General features: G+C 40.0%; 2 protein-coding genes across 3 annotated transcripts in view; one reads left to right on the top strand and one right to left on the bottom strand.

Moving 5' to 3' along the window:
- The window catches only part of LOC133608890 (UDP-glucuronosyltransferase 2B37-like), a 696,509-nt gene that overhangs the window by 157,121 nt on the left and 514,759 nt on the right, over positions 1 to 24,629 (top strand). The window lies entirely within an intron of this gene.
- Positions 1 to 24,629, bottom strand: part of hcn4 (hyperpolarization activated cyclic nucleotide-gated potassium channel 4) — a 309,786-nt gene that overhangs the window by 13,327 nt on the left and 271,830 nt on the right. The window contains exon 7 of the mRNA XM_061964494.2: positions 765 to 929. Coding sequence (XP_061820478.2) covers positions 765 to 929 — 165 coding nt within the window. The remainder of the gene's footprint in view (positions 1 to 764; positions 930 to 24,629) is intronic.

The raw sequence follows: 24,629 nt of genomic DNA, 5'->3' as shown, positions 1-24,629 counted from the left end.
CAACAGATTGTATTATTCTCCAGTGCAATAACAGTACTAAAATGAAGGCTTGAAAGGGCATTAAATGGGGCCTTAAAAAAATTAAAAAAAAAATATATATAAGTAACTAAATAGTTACTTTTCACAGTAACGCATTACTTTTTGGTTTAAGTAACTGAGTTAGTAACTGAGTTACTTTTGAAATAAAGTAACTAGTAACTGTAACTAGTTACTGGTTTTCAGTAACTAACCCAACACTGGTGTTAATGACACAGCTTTGCAACAGTTGATATTCTAGTTTCAAGCATGTTTTACTCAATATAGGTCATAAAATCTCAGCTACAAGCTGTAATATCTTACTGAGATCATTTTGGACCAAAACCCTTAAAACAAGTAAAACTCTAAGATAAAATCTGCTTAGTGAGAAGAATTATCTTATCAGACAGAAAATAAGCAAATATCACCCTTATTTGAGATATTTAATCTTACTTAGATTTCAGTTTTTGCAGGGTATAAGCAACATAAACTATCCAAAGTGCCAAAATCGAGCATTTTTGTGATAAAATGTGGTTCGGTTCTGTTTTGGTATGGTACTGCACATGGCTTTTGCTGTAAATGTGGTCCCAAAATATCCAACCATGTAACTGTGCGTAGATTTGTTGTCTTCACTAAATTTCGGTCACATTGCGATGATGTCAAACTGTTCTTAAATGATGCATCCATCAACATTTCCAGGTGAACTGTTCCACTTGATCAATGGTAAGTGATGAACAATGAATTCTTACCAATCCTGTCCAGTCTGTCCAGAGCAACTGTCTCAAAGGCCCGTCTCATCATGGGATACTCCTCCAGCACCTCATTGAAGTTGTCCACCGACAGCGAGTACAGGCGACAGTACGTTTCCGCCCGGACGCTTGCTGTCCTTCTGCCTCGAGTCAGTAAACATATCTCTGTAGTAACAGAAGAAAAAAAAGACAGGTTAGTAGAACGCTTACCTTCTAGTCAACAGGTGACATTTTCTAAAATTGGGGCTAAAGTCAATTCTTGCACAGAGGACCTGGAATGGTCAAGGGGTTAAGAAGGTAATCCATAATCACACCAAATCTTTCACATGTAAAAATGCAGAGCGGGTTAATCTACTCGACCGCACACATACTCAGATTTAACAGCAAGACACTGATGATTTTTTTACCCATCAACCAGTCATGTTTGTAACCTAGAATGTTTAATAACATACCTCTTGGTGTATACCAGACCTGGGCAAAATACGATTAAAAATTACGATTTTCAATCCGGCCCGCCGGACGTTCTACTAGGATTGTACGGTATACTGGTATTAGTATAGTACTGCGATACTAATGAATCATATTCGGTACAATACCGCCTCTGAAAAGTACCGGTCCGCCCACCACCAAGTACAGTAGCGTATCTTGTTAATACTACTATGATTACGTCTATATTTTTTGGCATTACAAATCTTCTTTGGTTTAAAAAAAAAATTACATTATGTTTATAAACTCAGGAAATATGTCCCTGGACACATGAGGACTTTGAATATGACCAATGTATGATCCTGTAACTCCTTGGTATCGGATTGATGCCCAAATTATTATATTTGAACAGAAGTGTACATAGAACATGTTAAAAGAGAAAGTAAGCAGATATTAACAGTAAATGAACAAGTAGATTAATAATTAATTTTCTGCCACTTGTCCTTAACAATTTTGACAAAATAATAGAATGGAAAATGACACAATATGTTACTGCTTCTCTAGTTAAAATAAATATGTATCTACCTTCACGCCATGTCCAGTCCAACTTTACTTGCATCTCGGGAAAACAAACATCCCATAGTCCACGACTTGACATCATATTACAAACTATCTTTGTATGACTATTGTTCTCACATTCATGTTCAGTTAGTATGTATTTAATGTCTTTTAAATGATTGTGGAAAACTTTTAGAGTATAAAACTGCTGCCTACTAAAGGGCACAATTTGTCCAAAATATGCACCCCCTACTTAGACTTAGACTTAGACAAACTTTATTGATGCACAAGGGAAATTGTTCCATACAGTAGCTCAGTTCCAAAGGATGGAAAGGGTAAGGATGGAAAGGATAATGCACACAAGGGCACAAAAAAAGGGCGAAAACAAAAGGTATGAAGTAGACTGAAAATGTACCATAGTAGCAATATAAAATATAACACATATATGTACAAATTATATGTACAGTATATAACATATACTGATATATTATATTATATTATATTTTTATATAATATGTACAATATATAACAAATCACAATTACCATGACTTACTGTGTTGCCTGTGTTATTATTTTTGTTACTCAACCCAAAAGTTTGATCCCCATGGTTCGGAATGACTTGAAATTTCTCACACAGTTCAATCCGCCCGTTAAAACTCCTACCCCAACCCTGGTTTGTTTAGCCAAATTTGGCACACACTTTTGGGAGAGAGGATTGAGCAATTTTGGTTGCAAAACATATTTGCAGGGGACTTCGCTACTATTTGTCAGGAAATCATTGACCATTTGTCGAATATTTTTCCAACTTTGGAGGACATCTGTGTATGCCAGCATTCATTTCCAACAGCATATACTGTGATTTGTAACCCATTAAAGGCCTACTGAAACCCACTACTACCGACCACGCAATCTGATAGTTTATATATCAATGATGAAATCTTAACATTGCAACACATGCCAATACGGCCGGGTTAGCTTACTAAAGTGCAATTTTAAATTTTGCGCGAAATATCCTGCTGAAAATGTCTCGACATGATGACGCCTGCGCGTGACGTCACGGATTGTAGAGGACTTTATGGGACAGCATGGTGGCCAGCTATTAAGTCGTCTGTTTTCATCGCAAAATTCCACAGTATTCTGGACATGTGTGTTGGTGAATCTTTTGCAATTTGTTCAATGAACAATGGAGACAGCAAAGAAGAAAGCTGTAGGTGGGAAGCGGTGTATTGCGGCAGGTGTTGTGCCGGATAACGCACCTCCGCCTTAGAATGCACCCCCTGACTGTTGTGCCGGATAACACAGCCGGTGTTTCATTGTTTACATTCCGGAAGATGACAGTCAAGCTTTACCATTGGCCTGTGGAGAACTGGGACAACAGAGACTCTTACCAGGAGGACTTTGAGTTGGATACGCAGACACGGTACCGTGAGTACGCATGCAGCTGCGGCTTCCAAACATTTGATCGCTTGCCCGTACGTGCGTGCCGCTATGTGCATGTCACGTACGTAACTTTGGGGACTTTGGGGGAATATATGTGCTTTATGAGCTTTGGGGAGGTGAACGGTACTTTGGGCTGTGGGATTGAGTGTGTTGTGCAGGTGTTTGAGTTGTATTGGCGGGTTATATAGACGGGAGGGGGGAGGTGTTTGTTATGCGGGATTCATTTGTGGCATATTAAATATAAGCCTATATATATACTAATAGAGTATATATATGTCTTGTGTTTATTTACTGCTTTAGTCATTCCCAGCTGAATATCAGGTCCCACCCGCCTCTCACAGCATCTTCCCTATCTGAATCGCTCCCACTGCCCTCTAGTCCTTCACTCTCACTTTCCTCATCCACAAATCTTTCATCCTCGCTCAAATTAATGGGGAAATTGTCGCTTTCTCGGTCTGAATCGCTCTCGCTGCTGGTGGCCATGATTGTAAACAATGTGCGGATGTGAGGAGCTCCACAACCTGTGACGTCACGCTACTCGTCTGCTACTTCCAATACAGGCAAGGCTTTTTTATCAGCGACCAAAAGTTGCAAAACTTTATCGTCGATGTTCTCTACTAAATCCTTTCAGCAAAAATATGGCAATATCGCGAAATGATCAAGTATGACACATAGAATGGACCTGCTATCCCCGTTTAAATAAGGACATTGCATTTCAGTAGGCCTTTAAAGACAAGGTAAATGCTAAAATCAAGACAAATTATCCTGATACGACTATTATTTTCTCACTCATGCACATGTTCAAAACAACACAGATCAGCGGTGTGTCAGACCTCATCTGCCACAACTGCTCAGAAAACTAATGCTCCATTAAACAAGTTTGCAGCACTGTTTTGTGTGCATGCGAAACGGGAGTGCGCTGGTGTCGGCACGGAGAACGAATGCATGCATCATCACACCGCTGTAAGCGTGTTTTATTCATGAGAGCTTTTCACTATAAATGGTGGTGATAATAGAGGCTATATATTCCATATATATGCATATGTGGCTATGGCTGCACCAATGAGGATGCTAACTCGTTGTGTTATTTGTGAGTACGCTGTTTGTGTGTTTCATTCCATTCATTTTCTGCTGTCTCTTTGTGAGAAAGTCATTTTCCGTTTATCCCCCCTTGTATTGCGTATTTTGTGCATACACACACACACACACGCACACGTGCACAGTCACTGCGGTGAGCGCATGAGGCCACGTCTGCTTTAATCAATAAAAACATTTGTAGCGCTGGCTGTTGTTTATGTTTGGCCAAGAGGCTATGATGGCAGCATGTAACGCGCACAATGAAGCCGGCTGCGTTAAAGGGCTGGTAGCAATCACGGCCGATCACATCACAGCGCCTTCCTTTAAAGGCACCCCTCGCCCCTTTCAGCACTGCATCGGACATTTGCAGGGTAAGTCCTGCAAGGCTCACATTGTAGGATTGTAGCCCTCAAAGACAATGTTGTAAGTCCTCCTAATGACCATTGTTATTTCATCCCTATGCTCTCCTGCGCGTACAGTTAAAAGTAAGAAGCTAAAAAATCTAAGTCATTGCTTCCAGGCTCTGTTTGGACAGCCAAAAAGAGCCCAGAAGTTAAAAACCGGGACGCTTGCCAGTCCATGTGATCGCCGGTCCGTATATCGCACAAATATTGTAATACATTATAAGCAAAATAAACAACAAGGAAGTCCAAAGCGTTCTTTTATGTTACGCGTCCCTTTTAACAAGACAACAGCAGTGGGGAGCATAACATAAATCGGGGGCTCGTCCGGGTGATTAAATAGAATAAGATTATAAAATGATAATATATTATGTTGCAGCATCCAATATTGTACAAAACCCAAAACCAGTGAAGTTGGCACCTTGTGTAATTTTTAAATACAAACAGAATACAATGATTTGGAAATCCTTTTCAACTTATATTCAATTGAATAGACTGCAAAGACAAGATATTTAATGTTTAATGTTTAAAAACACTCAGTAAATGTTTGAGAACTGAGGAGACTAATTTTTGAAGCTTTTCAGGTGGAATTATTTCCCATTCTTGCTTGATGTACAGCTTAAGTTGTTCAACAGTCCGGGGTCTCCGTTGTGGTATTTGAGGCTTCATGTTACGCCACACATTTTCAATGGGAGACAGATCTGGACTACAGGCAGGCCAGTCTAGGACCCAAATATTTCATTATCAAGCCACGCTGTTGTAACACGTGGCTTGCTGAAATAAGCCAACATAGGTTGCTCCAAAACCTGTATGTACCATTCAGCATTAATGGTGCCTTCACATACAGTATGTGTAAGTTGTTAAATAATAACAGAATAAATTAACAAATTAAAAAGATGGTTTGACAAAAGCAGACTATCGTTGAATCTCAGTAAAACTAAAATAATGCTATTTGGTAACAGTAGAAGAGAAAGTCAAACACAAATACAAATAGACGGAATAGAAATTGAAAGAGTAAATGAAACCAAATTTCTAGGTATAATGATTGATGATAAATTGAACTGGAAATCTCATGTGAAAAATATACAACATAAAGTAGCAAGAAACACGTCAATAATGAATAAAGCAAAACATGTTCTAGACAAAAAATCACTTCATATTCTCTACTGCTCACTAGTGTTACCATATCTGAGTTACTGTGTAGAAATATGGGGAAATAATTACAAAAGTACACTTCATTCATCAACAGTGTTACAAAAAAGATCAGCTAGAATAATACATAATGTTGGATATAGAGAACACACACATCCTTTATTTATTGAATCAAAGATACTGAAATTCTACGACATAGTGAATTTGCAAACAGCTAAAATTATACACAAAGCAAACTATAACCTGCTACCCAAGAATATACAACAATTCTTCTCAAAAAAAGAGGAGAAATATAATCTTAGGGAGAAATGTAATTTGAAACATTTGTATGCACGTACAACACTTAAGACCTTCAGTATATCAGTATGTGGAATTCAATTATGGAATGGATTAAGCAAAGCAATCAAACAATGTACTAATATGATCCACTTCAAGAAACTCTTCAAACTTAAAGTGTTTACAAAGTACAAAGAAGAAGAACCATGATAAACATTCTTTCATTCTTTCACTCACAAAATAATCTTACTTATCTCAACATATGAAATGTAACTGACTTCACCAATTATTATTTATTTACTTATTTTTATTGTGATTACTTATGGAGTATATTGTGAATAAATTGAGAACAGGAAGTGAACAAAAGTTTTAGCAACTGTTATGTAAAAGAAAAGGGGTAGGATTAAATAAGCTCTGCTTCTTCCTACTCCTTTTCGAACATGTTGAAAAGAGAAACTGGAGATTGTGATGTATCATGTTGTATGCTTGCATGTTCGAAATAAACTCAAACTCAACTCAACTCAAGTTACCCATGCCTTGGGCACTAATACACCCCCATACCATCACATATGTTGGCTTTTGAACTTTGCGCCGATAACAATCCGGATGGTTCTTTTCCTCTTTGGTCCGGAGGACATGATGTCCACAGTTTCCAAAAATAATTTGAAATGTGGACTTGTCAGACCACAGAACACTTTTCCACTTTGCATCAGTCCATCTTAGATGAGCTCGGGCGCAGCGAAGCCGGCAGCGTTTCTGGATGTTGTTGATGAATGGCTTTCGCTTTGCATAGTAGAGTTTTAACTTGCACTTACAGATGTAGCGACAAACTGTAGTTACTGACAGTGGTTTTTTGAAGTGTTCCTGAGGTGGTGATATCCTTTACACACTGATGTCGCTTTTTGATGCACTACCGCCTGAGGGATCGAAGGTCCGTAATATCATCGTTTATGTGCAGTGATTTCTCCAGATTCTCTGAACCTTTTGATGATATTACGGACCGTAGATGGTGAAATCCCTGAATTCCTTGCAATAGCTCGTTGAGAAATGTTGTTCTTAAACTGTTGGACAATTTGCTCACGCATTTGTGGACAAAGTGGTGTCCCTCGCCCCATCCTTGTTTGTGAATGACTGAGCATTTCATGGAAGCTGCTTTTATACCCAATCATGGCACCCACCTGTTCCCAGTTAGCCTGTTCACCTGTAGGGATGTTCCAAATAGGTGTTTGATGAGCATTCCTCTACTTTCTCAGTCTTTTTTGCCACTTTTGCCAGCTTTTTTGAAGCATGTTGCAGGCATTAAATTCCAAATTAGCCAATATTTGTAAAAATAACAACGTTTTCCAGTTCGAACGTTAAGCATCTTGTCTTTGCAGTCTATTCAATTGAATAGAATTGAATATTTTGTTTCTATTTACAATTTACACAACTTCAACTTCACTAGTTTTGGGTTTTGTAATATTAATTGAAAACGATTCAATAAGCTCTGCTCATTTCTACTCCTTTTCTGGCATTTTGAATTGTACAAGTGTGATCAACGTCTACTTGCTAAGCCAATCACAATAGTACAACAACAACAGGCAGTAATTGTGTGGGGCCTAAACAGTTGTTTCTGGTGTGTTGTTATGAATTATGCATACGTGAAAATATACTGTGTATGTGAAGTACAATTAAACAAATACATTTCAGGAGGAAACACAAATATACATATGTTTGTACAGTGATATTTTCGTTTTCGTATGCCCAAATTTTCCCGAAAAAACTTTTCACCAAAAGTTGCCTCGCTTTTTCGTATGCGTTCTCAGTTATGGTAGCGCAAACATTGCGAATAACAACCTAGTCCGTGAAGAATGTTTTTTTTTAGAAATCCGATACTATTGACAGATTCTCGCCTGTGTGTGTGTGATTTATTTGTTGCACACAGAACATTGAACAACTCTGTCTGTCTCCTTTCTTTGTTTTGAATTATCCAGCAAGCACTGCGCTTCCATTCACCCGATGAGGCGTTCAAGGGCACTGTGTACTGTAACTCTGAGTTGTTTTTTATCGCGTACGGTTGCAAAATAACCCAGCGTTGGGCATAAAAAGGAAAACTTTGATACTTAATTAAAAAAAAAAAAAAAAAAAAAAAAAAAAAAATATATATATATATATATATATATATATATATATATATATATATATATATATATATATATATATATATATATAATTATCTTTAAAATTTGTTCTGTGTAAATATGTTTGGGTGTCTGGAACTGATTAAATAGATTTTTATTATTTGTTATGCAATACATCGATTTGGTTTCGGATATTTGAGGTACCACTATACTTGCTTTAACAGCACACAATAATGTTGTCCCACTCCAGGCCTCTAGACGGCGCCACATTAAAAACTTGTGAAGAAGCTATATATTTTTTTCTGCTTTTTGCATTCACTCCAAGTTGTACTATTTTTGAACGCTTTCATGAATTTTTATTTTTTCATAGTAAGTATAGTTCTATCTTGAGCCCACATGACAGTTTGGACTATATTTGTTATTTTGCTGTGTTTTAGAATAACTTCCTGTCCCGGTGCTCTTGTTTTGTCAGTACGTATTTCCTGTTTGGTCTGTATGTTTTGAAGCACATTTACTTTCTGTTCCTTGTCCCACCAGCACACCTGTTACTCATTGTTAGTTAGTTCTATTTAATTCTGCCTGGTTGCATCTTTCAGGGCTAAATTATTATTCTTTGTCGTGTGTTTAGTGTGATTGTGTTGCGTTCAACTTCGTTCCTGCATAGCTTTCCCTATGCTTCCGGTGCACTACCCAGCTGCACCATGGCTTTTGCTTCGTCATTAAATGTACTTTTTTGGGTCACGTCGAAAGCAACGCTCACAAGAGCCTGACAGGTTTATTTGATTTGATTATATTTGTAAAAAAATATTATCACAACATTTTTTTGCTGATTTTAAGAAAACATTTGAAATTAGTATACGGAAATAAATGGTATGGACAACATTAAATAATATTTTTCAAAAATATGAATAAAAAAAGCTATTAGTTATTGTTTAGCTTCGAGCTAAACAATAACAAAACTCAAGCACGAATGATTATATCCCGCTCTTGTCTGGTCTCTCTAAATGTGTGTGCTTGACTTGTGCAAAGACAAGTCCACCAGGCCAGAGGCCCGACTGCAGCCCAGCAGCTCATCTTGGCCGCGTTGGCTTCATCCAGAAAGCATCAGGACAAGAGGATTTAATACAGAGCTGCGGTGCTCTTCTCCAGAGGGGATTACTGTTGAGCGCTGCTGCGGGGGGGAAATGGACCCCCGGTGCCGCTACAGCCAGGGCTGCCCCCACAAGCAACCACTTACATAACATGCAGAGCACACACACACACACACACACACACACACACACACACACACACACACACACACACACACACACACGCACGCACGCACACACACAGGCGGGGTATTTCTATACTAACACATTCACAGCTGTCTTCTCCACTTGGACATGGTTTGTTCAGCTATCTCCTCCTCTTTTCATATGCACTTTATATGTCTCACTCACTTCTTGCTCAAATTCAGCCTTCATCCACCATCTCATAACCACCTCACACTCGATCCGGATGCGTCATATCGCCAAATTCGGACAAAATAAATCAGGGTGGCTATGTATTTGACGAGGGGTAGGAACTGAAAAAAGAGCATTCAACTTCTTTGATTCACAGTGATACTTACAGTATTTTTCGGACTATAAGTGGCAGTTTTTTTCATAGTTTGGCCGGGGGTGCGACTTATACTCAGGAGCGACTTATGTGTGAAATTATTAACACATTACCGTAAAATATCAATCATTCACGTAAGAGACTAGACGTATAAGATTTCATGGAGTGACAGATTGTTTGGTAAACGTATAGCATGTTCTATATGTTATAGTTATTTGAATGACTCTTACCATCATATGTTACGTTAAAGGCCTACTGAAACCCACTACTACCGACCACACAGTCTGATAGTTTATATATCAATGATGAAATCTTAACATTGCAACACATGCCAATACGGCCGGGTTAGCTTACTAAAGTGCAATTTAAAATTTCGCGCGAAATATCCTGCTGAAAACGTCTCGGTATGATGACGTCTGCGCGTGACGTCACGGATTGTAGAGGACATTTTGGGACAGCATGGTGGCCAGCTATTAAGTCGTCTGTTTTCATCGCAAAATTCCACAGTATTCTGGACATCTGTGTTGGTGAATCTTTTGCAATTTGTTCAACGAACAATGGAGACAGCAAAGAAGAAAGCTGTAGGTGGGAAGCGGTGTATTGCGGGCGGCTGCAGCAACACAAACACTTCATTGTTTACATTCCCGAAAGATGACAGTCAAGCTTTACCATTGGCCTGGGGAGAACTGGGACAACAGAGACTCTTACCAGGAGGACTTTGAGTTGGATACGCAGAAACGGTACCGTGAGTACGCATGCAGCTGCGGCTTCCAAACATTTGATCGCTTGCCCGTACCTGCGTGCCGCTATGTGCATGTCATGTACGTAACTTTGGGGACTTTGGGGAAATATATGTGCTGTTTGAACTTTGGGGAGGTGAACGGTACTTTGGGCTGTGGGATTGAGTGTGTTGTGCAGGTGTTTGAGTTGTATTGGCGGGTTATATGGACGGGAGGGGGGAGGTGTTTGTTATGCGGGATTCATTTGTGGCATATTAAATATAAGCCTGGTTGTGTTGTGGCTAATAGAGTATATATATGTCTTGTGTTTATTTACTGTTTTAGTCATTCCCAGCTGAATATCAGGTCCCACCCACCTCTCACAGCATCTTCCCTATCTGAATCGCTCCCACTGCCCTCTAGTCCTTCACTCTCACTTTCCTCATCCACAAATCTTTCATCCTCGCTCAAATTAATGGGGAAATCGTCGCTTTCTCGGTCCGAATCGCTCTCGCTGCTGGTGGCCACGATTGTAAACAATGTGCAGATGTGAGGAGCTCCACAACCTGTGACGTCACGCTACTCGTCTGCTACTTCCGGTACAGGCAAGGCTTTTTTATCAGCGACCAAAAGTTGCGAACTTTATCGTCGATGTTCTCTACTAAATCCTTTCAGCAAAAATATGGCAATATCGCGAAATGATCAAGTATGACACATAGAATGGACCTGCTATCCCCGTTTAAATAAGAAAATCGCATATCAGTAGGCCTTTAACATACCAGGCAGGTTCTCAGTTGGTTATTCATGCGTCATATAACGTACACTTATTCAGCCTGTTCACTATTCTTTATTTATTTTAAATTGCTTTTCAAATGTCTATTCTTGGTGTTGGGTTTTATCAAATACATTTCCCCCCAAAATGCGACCTTTACTCCAGTGCGATTTATATATGTTTTTTTTCCCTTTTTCATTATGCATTTTCGGCCGGTGCGCCTTATACTCCGGAACGACTTATACTCCGGAGCGACTTATACTCCGAAAAATACGGTAAACATTTTCTTAATACCGTATTTTCCGACCTATAAGGTGCACTTAAAAACCTTTTTTTTTCTCAAAACTCGACATTAAAAAAATTTGGCTCATTTTCATACTTAGCAAACTCGTCCCGCGGGCCGGAAAAAGCCTGTTCAGTCCCGCAGGCCTTACGTTTGACACCTCTCCTCTACGACAATAGTGAAAGTGCAAAACATTGCTGCACTATTCAACTTGGGCCAGCTTTTTGCGGATGTTTTTATAGGTTACAGTCAGTCTGCTCATGAATGAAGCTACGGCTCATTTACGACGACCCATTTCTGCACAGTCTTCAGCAACAATGAGATGATTCATAATCAGCCTCTCCAAAAATAATTGGGCTGCGATCGCTCAAATGAACATCACACCAGTCATGATACAAGATAACCGCGGCTGGAGATGAAACGCGTCATTACACCACGATGATATTGTTCCAGCTGCATTCAGGGGCGAAGAGAGAAATTCTCCACGGCACGGTAAAAATTCCTGTTCCTTTGCTCAGGCTTGAGACGGGAGTATATCTACTCGCTTGCCAACATGTTTGTCCAGATGATGATGATCTTTTTTATCCCACCTCCCGCCCCACCCTCACTTAAGAGACAAAGGCATTCATCAAAACTAAATGACACCGAGGAAAATTGGATTTTGCAATAAAAAGAAGTGGTATGTTGTTTGAACTTGACGCGTCCTTTTTGTTTAAGAGGAGGATGCTACAGTACCCCCAAGTAATCAAACGAGCTACCATGTTTGACACCACTTGTGGTTTCGCTTTGGACCATGAAAGGTTCTCTTTTCATCGCCATAGGTCGGGAGATCAGCTGTGTCTTGTCTGGTGATATTTGAAGTGAATTATATTTATATAGCGCTTTTCTCTAGTGACTCAAAGCGCTTTACATAGTGAACCCCAATATCTAAGTTACATTTAAACCAGTGTGGGTGGCACTGGGAGCAGGTGGGTAAAGTGTCTTGCCCAAGGACACAACGGCAGTGACTAGGATGGCGGAAGCGGGGATCGAACCTGGAACCCTCAAGTTGCTGGCACGGCCACTTTACCAACCGAGCTATACCTCCCAATATTTGTGTTGAGCTTTTAGTCTCTTCTTCACTGTTGGACTATATTGTTTTTTTTAGATTCACATAGGGAAACCCCATTCCTGGGTGGATCTCCGTAGCAACTGACGCTGTGGTTAATGTTGGAATTGCCACAGAACACATTTTAAGATATTAAACACTCTACTGCCATCTGGTGGCTAAAGTGGCCTTGTGGTTAGAGTGTCCGCCCTGAGATCGGTAGGTTGTGAATAGGGATGTCCGATAATAGCTTTTTGCCGATATCCGATATCCCGATATTTGTTACGCCTTCGAGGCATTGTGATACCGGAGGTCGTCTTTTCAAGATGCAGAGGGATGTCAGGATTGCGGCTTGCAGGTGAGAATAAATGATTTATTCTGATTGCAGAACAAAATGCTGCGCGGTGCACCACGGCACGGAAAACAAGAGGGTAGCCAAAAGATGCTAACATCAAAAATGCAGACTATGAGAGAAACCAAGAACGTAACTTGTTGCGTAGGAGCAAACAAAACCAACAGACCGAGTGAGGTCAGCGCGTGAACTAAATAGCCCTCTGATTAGTGCCCCGGCAACAGGTGCGCGTCCGGAACACTAACCAGAGGCAGGTGACGATAATCTGCCGTCATGGCAACAGAAACAAACTCAAGAGGTGATGAAAACACAAGTGACTTGAAAACAATAACAAAAATATGATCCGGGTAGCGGATCATAACAATATTGTCCAAGTCGTGGAATTAACACATTATTATGCCTATTTTGGACAACCAGGTATGGTGAAGATAAGGTACTTTTTAAAAAAAAATCATAAAATAAGATAAATAAATTAAAGACATTTTCTTGAATAAAAAAGAAAGTAAAACAATATAAAAACAGCTACATAGAAACTAGTAATTCATGAAAATTAGTCAAATTAACTGTTAAAGGTTAGTACTATTAGTGCACAATCATGTGTGCTTACGGACTGTATCCCTTGCAGACTGTATTGATATATATTGATATATAATGTAGGAACCAGAATATTAATAACAGAAAGAAACAACCCTTTTGTGTGAATGAGTGTGAATGAGTGTAAATGGGGGAGGGAGTTTTTTTGGGGTTGGTGCACTAATTGTAAGTGTATCTTGTGTTTTTTATGTTAATTTAATTTAAAAAAATAAAAATAAAAAAAAAATTAAAAATTTAAAAAAATGATACCGATAATATAAAAAACTATACCGATAGTTTCCGATATAGCATTTGAACGCATTTATCGGCCGATAATATCGGCAGGCCAATATAATCGTACATCTCTAGTCGTGAGTTCAAACCCCGGCTGAGTCATACCAAAGACTATAAAAATGGGACCCATTACCTCCCTGCTTGGCACTCAGCATCAAGGGTTGGAATTGGGGGTTAAATCACCAAAACACCACGGGGGGACGGCGTGGCGAAGTTGGGAGAGTGGCCGTGCCAGCAATCTGAGGGTTACTGGTTCAATCCCCACCTTCTACCATGTGTCCTTGAGCAAGACACTTCACTCTTGCTCCTGATGGGTCCTGGTTAGCGCCTTGCATGGCAGCTCCCGCCATCAGTGTGTGAATGTGTGTGTCAATGGGTGAATGTGGAAATAGTGTCAAAGCGCTTTGAGTTCCTTAAAAAAGGTAGAAAAGCGCTATACAAACATAACCCAAAATGATTCCCGAGCGCGGCCACCGCTGCTGCTCACTGCTCCCCTCACTTCCCAGGGGGTGGAACAAGGCGATGGGTCAAATGCAGAGGGTAATTACACCACACTTAGTGTGTGTGTGTGTGTGTGTGTGTGACTATCAGTGGTACTTTAATATGAATCTCTTTCCTACTGTAGTTTTTTTAGTTTCAGAAAATGTTTCAGTTCTGAAGGTCCACAGCGTGGACCATGAGATGTTCTCTTTTCATCACCTGTGTCTTGTTTTGTGATATTTGTGTTGAGTTTCTAGTCTCTTCTTCACTTTTGGACTATATAGTTTTTTTTAGTTTCACATAGGGAAGGGTTTCATATGGCCCCATTCCTGGGTGGATCTCCATAGCAACTGACGCTGTGGTTAATGCTGGAATTCCCACAAAACATATTTTAAGATATTAAACACTCCACTGCCATCTGGCGGCCCCCCAATTTGTCACGTTTCATGTGTCAGATAAACTGGGGCCATATGAATCTCTTTCCTACTGTAGTTTTTTTAGTTTCAGAAAATGTTTAAGTTCTGAAGGTCCACAGCGTGGACCATGAGATGTTCTCTTTTCATCCCCTGTGTCTTGTTTTGTGATATTTGTGTTGAGTTTCTAGTCTCTTCTTCACTTTTGGACTATATAGTTTTTTTTAGTTTCACATAGGGAAGGGTTTCATATGGCCCCATTCCTGGGTGGATCTCCATAGCAACTGACGCTGTGGTTAATGCTGGAATTCCCACAAAACACATTTTAAGATATTAAACACTCCACTGCCATCTAGCGGCCCCCCAATTTGTCACGTTTCATGTGTCAGATAAACTGGGGCCATATGAATCTCTTTCCTACTGTAGTTTTTTTAGTTTCAGAAAATGTTTAAGTTCTGAAGGTCCACAGCGTGGACCATGAGATGTTCTCTTTTCATCACCTGTGTCTTGTCTTGTGATATTTGTGTTGAGTTTCTAGTCTCTTCTTCACTTTTGGACTTTTTTTCTTTTTTTTAGTTTCACATAGAGAAGGGTTTTATATGGCCACATTCCTGGGTGGATCTCCATAGCAACTGACACTGTGGTTAATGTTGGAATTGCCACAAAACACATTTAAAGATATTAAACACTCTAAATTGTCACGTTTCATGTGTCAGAGAAACTGGGGCCATATGAATCTCTTTCCTACTGCAGTTTTTTTTTGTTTCAGAAAGTGTTTAAGTTCTGAAGGTCCACAGTGTTAGCCCTTTCGGGGCCTCGTTAGAAAAAAGTGATGGAATGAAGGAAATACATACTTAAATATTAATTTTAAATTAGGTCACCCGTCTTCGCGTCCAATTAAAACACAGTATGCAACTGAGGTCGGAAGACCATGACTTAGATGACCAAAGCGACCACATGGCGCCGTGTCGTCGTGCAGCCAAAAAGAATTTAGAACGCTGCACCATCTGCTTGGACAGAAAGTTCAAAAAAGGTTATTCCTGATCCAACTGCATTCCCCCATCACGTTCGTATGTTACTGGACGATAAAACGATCACATTCTGTCAAATGTGTCATCACTTGAGTAGCAGGTGTAGCAGAGCTGACAACATCCTCCATACTCACTGTGCCATCATGACAGGTCTACATGCTCTACACAAATGACGCTCTCCGTCTTTGTTTATTGACTTTCTCCTGGCTGCATCCTCTCTGGAGGGGCCAAAGCAACACAGGGCAAAATTCACCCAATAAAGTTGTCACTTTATGAGGTAACGCAGTCGCCCACACAGAAGATGAATAACGTACAGAAGATCCTTTAGCTTTGTAAAATATCACCTGCAAATGTGTTGCGCACGGCCGTTTATTGATAATAATATGACATTACTTTTACTCTATACATATGTTGTGACTATTCGTAAACAAAAGCAACATGCCTTTTATTTAGTTTACCATCTCAGAAAAAAGAAAATACAAAATAAATATATTCTTGGTGTGTTATATGTTAGTGAAGTTATTTTTGTTTTCATCCAACAGAAAAAAAAATAGTTTTTTGTATCTATTTTGGGAAGAAATTGAGATACTGTGGAAGTGTTTTATACTTTAATGTATGACATTGAACGCTATTAAAATAATCTCAAAAATAATAATAACAATAATAATAGATTTTATTTGTAAAAAGCCATTTACATTGAGCAAACAACCTCAAAGTGCTACAGTGTATTAAAAATAATAAAAAGATAATTAAAAAAAACCTAGAACAGCCTAATAGCTAGAACTAGTATGCATATATATTAAAAAAAAAATGCTTTTTTTAAAAAAAAATTTTAAAAGAAAGGTTTTTAAGCCTTTTTTAAAAGCAGTCTGTGGTGCCCTCAGGTGGTCAGGGAGAGCGTTCCACAGACTGGGAGCAGCGGAGCAGAAAGCCCGGTCTCCCATTGTTCGTAGATATATATTTTTGTTCCTATGTGATTTTTATTACTCATATTCTTTAATTAATCAAAATGGCAAAACGTGTGTTATTATAAATGATAAATAAATGGGTTATACTTGTATAGCGCTTTTCTACCTTCAAGGTACTCAAAGCGCTTTGACAGTATTACCACATTCACACACACATTCACACACTGATGGCGGGAGCTGCCATGCAAGGTGCAAACCAGCAGCCATCAGGAGCAAGGGGTGAAGTGTCTTGCTCAAGGACACAACAGACATGACTAGGATGGTAGAAGGTGGGGATTGAACCCCAGTAACCAGCAACCCTCCGATTGCTGGCACAGCCACTCTACCAACTCAATAGTGAGCAAAATACTTCTTGTATTAATAATCCATCCATCCATTTTCTACCGCTTGTCTTTCCCAAGGGGCGCGTGGATGCTGGAGCCTATCCCAGTTGCATTCAAGCGGACGAAATACTTACAATAAATACCCGTATATTTGCAATTTCGCATTTGAGTCCCCCGCAAGTTTGCACATTTGTAGTAATATTTTTGGTATTATTTTACAGAAAAAATACATTTTCTTTAATTTTCTTAATTTGCTATTAATTTATAAATATGTGATAATACAGTATAAAATGGACAACATAATTGTAGAGCATACACATAGATGGCGGCGACCTGAAATACTACAGGAGTCAAGTGTGTTACAAACAATTGCAATTTAAGAAGGAGCCTAATCTAATCTAGTAGTTACAACAGTCGCTTTTTATTGACAATGTTGATCCAAAATCAGAGGAGAACATTAATGGCAAGCTCGGAGGTGAGGTTTTTGGGGGAGTAGAGATATACCAATTTCCGGTACCGGGTACTTTAGTATGTGTTTATGTGGCTTAAAATGTTAATTTGTTTAATAATAAAATCAATATTTTTTCAAATTGAACATTTAACACTGAGATGATAATTATAACTGTCCTCTCCAGTTTTTATGTTTTGTTTTACTATACTTCTAAGTCTCATTTGCAAGTATGCATTAATTTCAGTTTGTCCTAAGTTTGTTGCCGTAGTCAAGAAGTAGTCTTTGCCATTAAGTTGAATGTGCATGTATTCCCTTATGTTTAGCCCTACAAAGTATCTATACTTTAAGTATTGTACTTATAACACACCAGCTGTTTGATTGTAACGAGCATCTTAGTTGTAGTTTTGATTACCAAATTTGGAGGTGTTGAAATCACCATTTAGAATCGCTCATGCTAATCAGTAGTGTGTCTATGGGATATCCAACATAAATTAGCATCGAGCAAGCACATTTTGAAAAGTATACTTATTCGTAAAACTTATTTTGGAGTGCTTTTCTATCAGGCACACTTGCTTTGTTAGTATTGAAAATGTAACATCACCTAGACCAGGGATGTCAAAGTCATTTTAGCTCAAGGGCTGCATGGAGGAAACTATTTTCCCACTAGGCATAATAATAATAAAAAAACACCTACTACAACTCCAGATTGTTTTCTTTGTTTTACTTTGGCCCAAAATAGAACAAGCACATCCTAAAAATGTACATGTCAAAAATAATCCTCTTGACAAAACACCTTAAGTTAGTTGACAATTCTGAGGAACAAAATGGTGCAGCTTCAAAAACACCATGAAGAACACAATGGACTTAGACTCACAAAGCGATTAAAGTATAAGTCACAGCCCATCTAGGATTGAAGAAAAAACAAAATAAAGCATAAATAAAAACGCTTTTATGTATCAACTACCTCGGTTGTCATTTCCACTGTTCACTTTCTTTACATTTGCACAGAAGACAATCATTTTCACTGAACTACGTCAATGTGCAGTGTCTCATGCAGCATTTTAAGTGGAGTTACCTATTGTTTATTTTACTCCGGTTTGTTTTACGTTGGGTTGAGGGGGAGCATTACTGTGTACCTCTTGCTTGGTATACTTGATCGCCCCGGTATAAACGATTTGCTTGCCTAACAGAATTGCTATTGCGACACCCAGTGGACACACTTAGAACAGCAGTTTCTTTAATTTAATAATGCAGCTCAATTGGAGTATGCCTGCTTGAGAGGGTGCCGAGTCTGCAACCGAACGGGATGTCACATGCAAACCCCAGGGCAGCTGTGGCTACAAATGTAGCTTACCACCACCAGGTGTGAATGAATGATGGGTTCCCACTTCTCTGTGAGCGCTTTGAGTATCTAACAATAGAAAAGCACGATATAAAATCGAATCCATTATTATTATTATTATTATTATTAAATATTGTACCAATCCATTTTACGTGAACCGGTTACAGTGGCGGAATTTGGTCGGCTAGGTACATATTTCGGGAGTAAGAGGAGTAAGATGGCGTAGTGTGCGGTGGTGCCTCAATGCAGCACCATAGTCCAGGCTTATTAGACAGTCAATTACTCTCATGTATTTACTATTTTCAGGGACTCAAGACCATCCGGAGATCTACTGTATTTTAAATTGATTAAAGTTCAGTTATTTACGCAAGTTTGTTTTTCTGTGAAATATGTGGGTCTGCTTAGGCAATATTTGTGTCTTTCTGGTAAGAACCTAGAAATATATCCTACTCAGTGGCCGAGGGGTTAGAGTGTCCGCCCTGCGATCGGTAGGTTGTGAGTTCAAACCCCGAGTCATACCAAAGACTAAAAAAAGAAAAAATGGGACTCATTACCTCCCTGCTTGGCACTCAGCGTCAAGGGTTGGGATTGGGGGTTAAATCACCAAAAATGATTCCCAGGCGTGGCCACTGCTGCTGATCACTGCTCCCCTCACCTCCCAGGGGGTGATCAAGGGTGATGGGTCAAATGCAGAGGAAAAATTTCACCACACCTTGTGTGTGTGTGACAATCATTGGTACTTTAACTTTAACTTAACTTTTTAACTTACCATGTATGACAATAGACACTGATCAAAACTACACATTCAGTGCATTTGGAATGTATTCACAGCGCGGTATTGCTCGGTCGATTGAGTGGCCGTGCCAGCAACTTGAGGGTTCCGGGTTCGATCCCCGCTACCGCCATCCTAGTCACTGCCGTTGTGTCTTTGGGCAAGACACTTTACCCACCTGCCTCCAGTGCCACCCACACTGGTTTAAATGTAACTTAGATATTGAATTTCACTATGTAAAAGCGCTTTGAGTCACTAGAGAAAAGCGCTATATAAATATAATTTGCTTCATTTTTCCACATTTTGTTACGTTTCGGCCTTATTGCATAATGGAATTAATTCATTTTTGTCCTAAGAATTCTAAACACAATGCTCCATAACGACAATGGGAAAAGTTGTTATTTTTACCAAATTTGCAAATGTATTTAAAACAAAAAAAAAATACATTTACAGACGTATATAACCTATGTTCAATAATTTGTTGAAGCACATTTGGCAGCAATTACAGCCTCAAGTCTTTTTTAAATTCAATGCCACAAGCTTGGCACACCTACAGTATCTTTGTGCTGTTTTGCCCATTCCTCTTTGCAGCGCCATCAGGTTGGATGGGAAGCGTTGGTTTTCATCCAGGATGTCTCTGTACATTGCTGCATTATCTTAGTCTAGTCAGTGAGGTGACCAAGTACCCGATGGTCACTCTGTCAGACCTACAGCATTCCTCCGTGAAGAAAGGAGAACCTTCCAGAAGGTCAACCCTCTCTGCAGCAATCCACCAATCAGGCCTGCATGGTAAAGTGGCCAGACGGAAGCCATTTCTAAGTAAAAGGTATGCCAAAATGCACCAGAAAGACTCTCAGACCATGATAAAGAAAATTCTCGGGTCTGATGAGACAAAGATTGAGCTCTTAAGCATGAATGTCAGGCATCATGTTTGGAGGAAACCAGACACGGCTCATCACCAGGCCAATACCATCCTTATAGCTAAGCATGGTGATGGCAGCATCATGCTGTGGGGATATTTTTCAGCGGCAGGAACTGGGAGACTACACAGGATAGAGGGAAAGATGAATGCAGCAATGTACAGAAACATCCTGGATGAAAACCAATGCTTCCTATCCAACCTGATGGAGCTTGAGAGGTGTTGCAAAGAGGAATGGGCAAAGATGAGAGCACCAACATTGGCGTTGTTAGGCCTATTTTAGGGGGGCTCAAGCCCCCCTAAAATATTCTTAAGCCCCCCCTAAATAATTTGGTGTTTTTTTTTTTTTTTTACAAATACATGCCAACATATTCATTATAAAGTGGCCCGAATATGAGTTTAAAAAAATAATCATATAACCTGTTATTATTCACTCAGTTTCCCCTCACTTCGTAGCATAAGGTAGAGAGCCCCTTTAGTGCGTCGGTATCCAATCCATTCCACTTGTTCATATAGAAAATGCCCACATCACTCAAATTCCAGTCCGCATTTTCTCTGCGACCTTGCTTGCGGTCCTGCAGGTGTACGCAGCACATTATCTTCCTTTACAATGAGTGAAGCTGCACGAAATCTTGTGTGTGCAATTGTAAATAATTTAGTTTTTAAGTTTTGTGTTTCTTGTAGAATCTATATAAAGTAATGTACATTAGCCTATTGTTAAAATAATGAAAAAAACATCATTAAATATATTTGTTTTATTGTATTGTTACATTAATAGCTGTTGTATTATTATAGGATGGCTTGTTAAACATTTCATAGGATTTTCAGAGAGAGGAAAAACTAAGACATTTAATATAAAATGTAAAATGAATAAATACATAAAAAGAAAAAGAAAAAAAATGGTTAAAAGCCATCGTCCCGGGGAGCATTTCATTTCGTCCCGTGCATTTTTTTTAAATGATAATAATAACAATGAATAATTTCTAAGTCTTTGTTAGCCGTTTGTGAAGTTTTGTGCTCCTGCGTAACGTTTGCTCGCATCCTGTGCATCTCCTGGGGGCTAAGCCCCCCCTGTCCTTAAAAGCTAGTGACGCCCCTGAGCACCAATATGATTCAGTTTAAGAGACTGTTCAAACTACAAATGTTCACAAAGTACACAGAACAAGAATTATGATGAACATCTTGAACCCTTCTTTTTTTCTTTTTTTTATTGAGACAAATAATATTTATGTATTTAATATTTGTTTGCTTACTATGGTATATTATTTATTTGTTCGCTGTTTTGTTACAGACACCAAGGAAATTAGATAAAATTGCTATGGTACCCCGACTTAAACAAGTTGAAAAACTTATTCGGGTGTTACCATTTAGTCAATTGTACGGAATATGTACTGTACTGTGCAGTCTACTAATAAAAGTTTCAATCAATCAATCAAAGTATGAAAAGGGGTAGGATTAAATAAGCTCAACTTCTTCCTACTCCTTTTCGGACCTGTTGTAATGAAACAACTGTAAATGTGTGATGCATTACATTGTATCGTATTCATGTTCGAAATAAACCGAAACTGAACTCAACTCAACTGAATGGACGAAACTGACCAACGATTAGCTTGTGGCATAGTATTCAAAAAGACTTGAGGCTGTAATTGCTGCCAAAGGTGCATCAATAAAGTATTGAGCAAAAGCTGTGAACACTTACCCTATGTACATGTGATTTTTTTTGTTTTTGATAAATTTGCAAAATTTAAAAAAACAACTTTTGACAGCCTTCCCGGTAAGGTCTGTTCAGGTGTACTGGAGAGGAGGCTACGCCGGATAGTTGAACCTCGGATTCAGGAGGAACAGTGTGGTTTTCGTCCTGGTCGTGGAACTGTGGACCAGCTCTATACTCTCGGCAGGGTCCTTGAGGGTGCATGGGAGTTTGCCTACATGTGCTTTGTGGACTTGGAGAAGGCATTCGACCGTGTACCCCGGGAAGTCCTGTGGGGAGTGCTCAGAGAGTATGGGGTAACGGACTGTCTTATTATGGCAGTCCGCTCCCTGTATGATCAGTGTCAGAGCTTGGTCCGCATTGCCGGCAGTAAGTCGGACACGTTTCCAGTGAGGGTTGGACTCCGCCAAGGCTGCCCTTTGTCACCGATTCTGTTCATAACCTTTATGGACAGAATTTCTAGGCGCAGTCAGGGCGTTGAGGGGATCTGGTTTGGTGGCTGCAGGATTAGGTCACTGCTATTTGCAGATGATGTGGTCCTGATGGCTTCCTCCGGCCAAGATCTTCAGCTCTCACTGGATCGGTTCGCAGCCGAGTGTGAAGCGACTGGGATGGGAATCAGCACCTCCAAGTCCGAGTCCATGGTTCTCGCCCGGAAAAGGGTGGAGTGCCATCTCTGGGTTGGGGAGGAGATCTTGCCCCAAGTGGAGGAGTTCAAGTACCTCAGAGTCTTGTTCACGAGTGAGGGAAGAGTGGATTGTGAGATGGACAGGCGGATCGGTGCTGCGTCTTCAGTAATGTGGACGCTGTATCGATCCGTTGTGGTGAAGAAGGAGCTGAGCCGGAAGGCAAAGCTCTCGATTTACCGGTCGAACTGCGTTCCCATCCTCACCTATGGTCATGAGCTTTGGGTCATGACCGAAAGGACAAGATCACGGGTACAAGCGGCCAAAATTAGTTTCCTCCGCCGGGTGGCGGGGCTCTCCCTTAGAGATAGGGTGAGAAGCTCCGTCATCCGGGGGGAGCTCAAAGTAAAACCGCTGCTCCTCCACATCGAGAGGAGGCAGATGAGGTGGTTCGGGCATCTGGTCAGGATGCCACCCGAACGCCTCCCTAGAGAAGTGTTTAGGGCACGTCCGACCGGTAGGAGGCCACGGGGAAGACCCAGGACACGTTGGGAAGACTATCTCTCCCGGCTGGCCTGGGAACGCCTCGGGATCCCCCAGGAGGATCTGGACGAAGTGGATGGGGAGGGGAAAGTCTGGGCTTCCCTGCTTAGGCTGCTGCCCCCGCGACCCGACCTCGGATAAGCGGAAGAAGATGGAAGATGGAACTTTTGACATTGTCATTCTGTGGTATTGTCTGTAGAATTTTGAGGACAAAAACAAATTAATTCCATATTGTAATAAGGCTGTAGTAACATAACACAACGTGAAAAAATAAAGCGCATTGAATACCTTCCGGATGCACTGTAATTTCTATTATTAAACCTTTAATATACAGGAAGTACTTACATTTGATATTTTTATATTGATAAACAGAAAAACAATCTTTTTAGGGGAAAAATATGCTCTTTTTGTTTTTGCATATAGATAGAATAACACCTCTCTGACAGTGTATTACACAAAACAGAGTCTTTTTTTTTTGTAAAGGCACCATTTTCGATACAGCTCTTGAATGATTGCACCAATAAAAAAACAGGCCTCATTCGGAGAGAACACAAACCTTTGGATGTGCTTTTAAACAGGCTGCTGTCGCACATGGTGCACACATTTGATTGCTGTGTGTGCTGCAGCCATCCTCCGTGCTCAGCAGCGTGCATGGATATGAATTAATGAGCGTGCTTGCTGATGTCCTGCTTGGACGGTGATAAAGCGACAGTGTTCAGCAGCATGGTCTGGTCTGGCAAACGCCAGCAACCTGGGCTCTGACTCCTGCTTGTCAGCTCCTGCTGCACCGCACTATACCCTCAGCCTTGTTTCTGGACACGCTGAGTTATTACTTTGAAAACAACCGTTTTCATTGAACATTGTGCACATTAACTTTTGAATTTCATTTGGTGTTATTTTGCAGGGGCCTTCCACTTCTCATTGTCACATCGTCTTGAACTGGTTAAGAAGCTACTTACCACACAGGAAGCAATACGTGAAGATAGGCAAACACTTCCACAGAGCTAAAAACATCTTGTGGCGTACCTCAGGGATCAATACTTGGACCAAAAATGGTTCAATCGCTATATAAATGACATTTGTAAAGTTACAAAGGACTTAAAGTTAGTATTATTTGCAGATGATACAACCACATTTTGTTCAGGAGAGAACACACA

The sequence above is a fragment of the Nerophis lumbriciformis genome, linkage group LG06 (assembly GCF_033978685.3).
Source record: "Nerophis lumbriciformis linkage group LG06, RoL_Nlum_v2.1, whole genome shotgun sequence".
Taxonomy (NCBI): domain Eukaryota; kingdom Metazoa; phylum Chordata; class Actinopteri; order Syngnathiformes; family Syngnathidae; genus Nerophis; species Nerophis lumbriciformis.
Note: the sequence above shows the minus strand (reverse complement) of the source record. Positions and strands in the feature narration are given on the sequence as shown.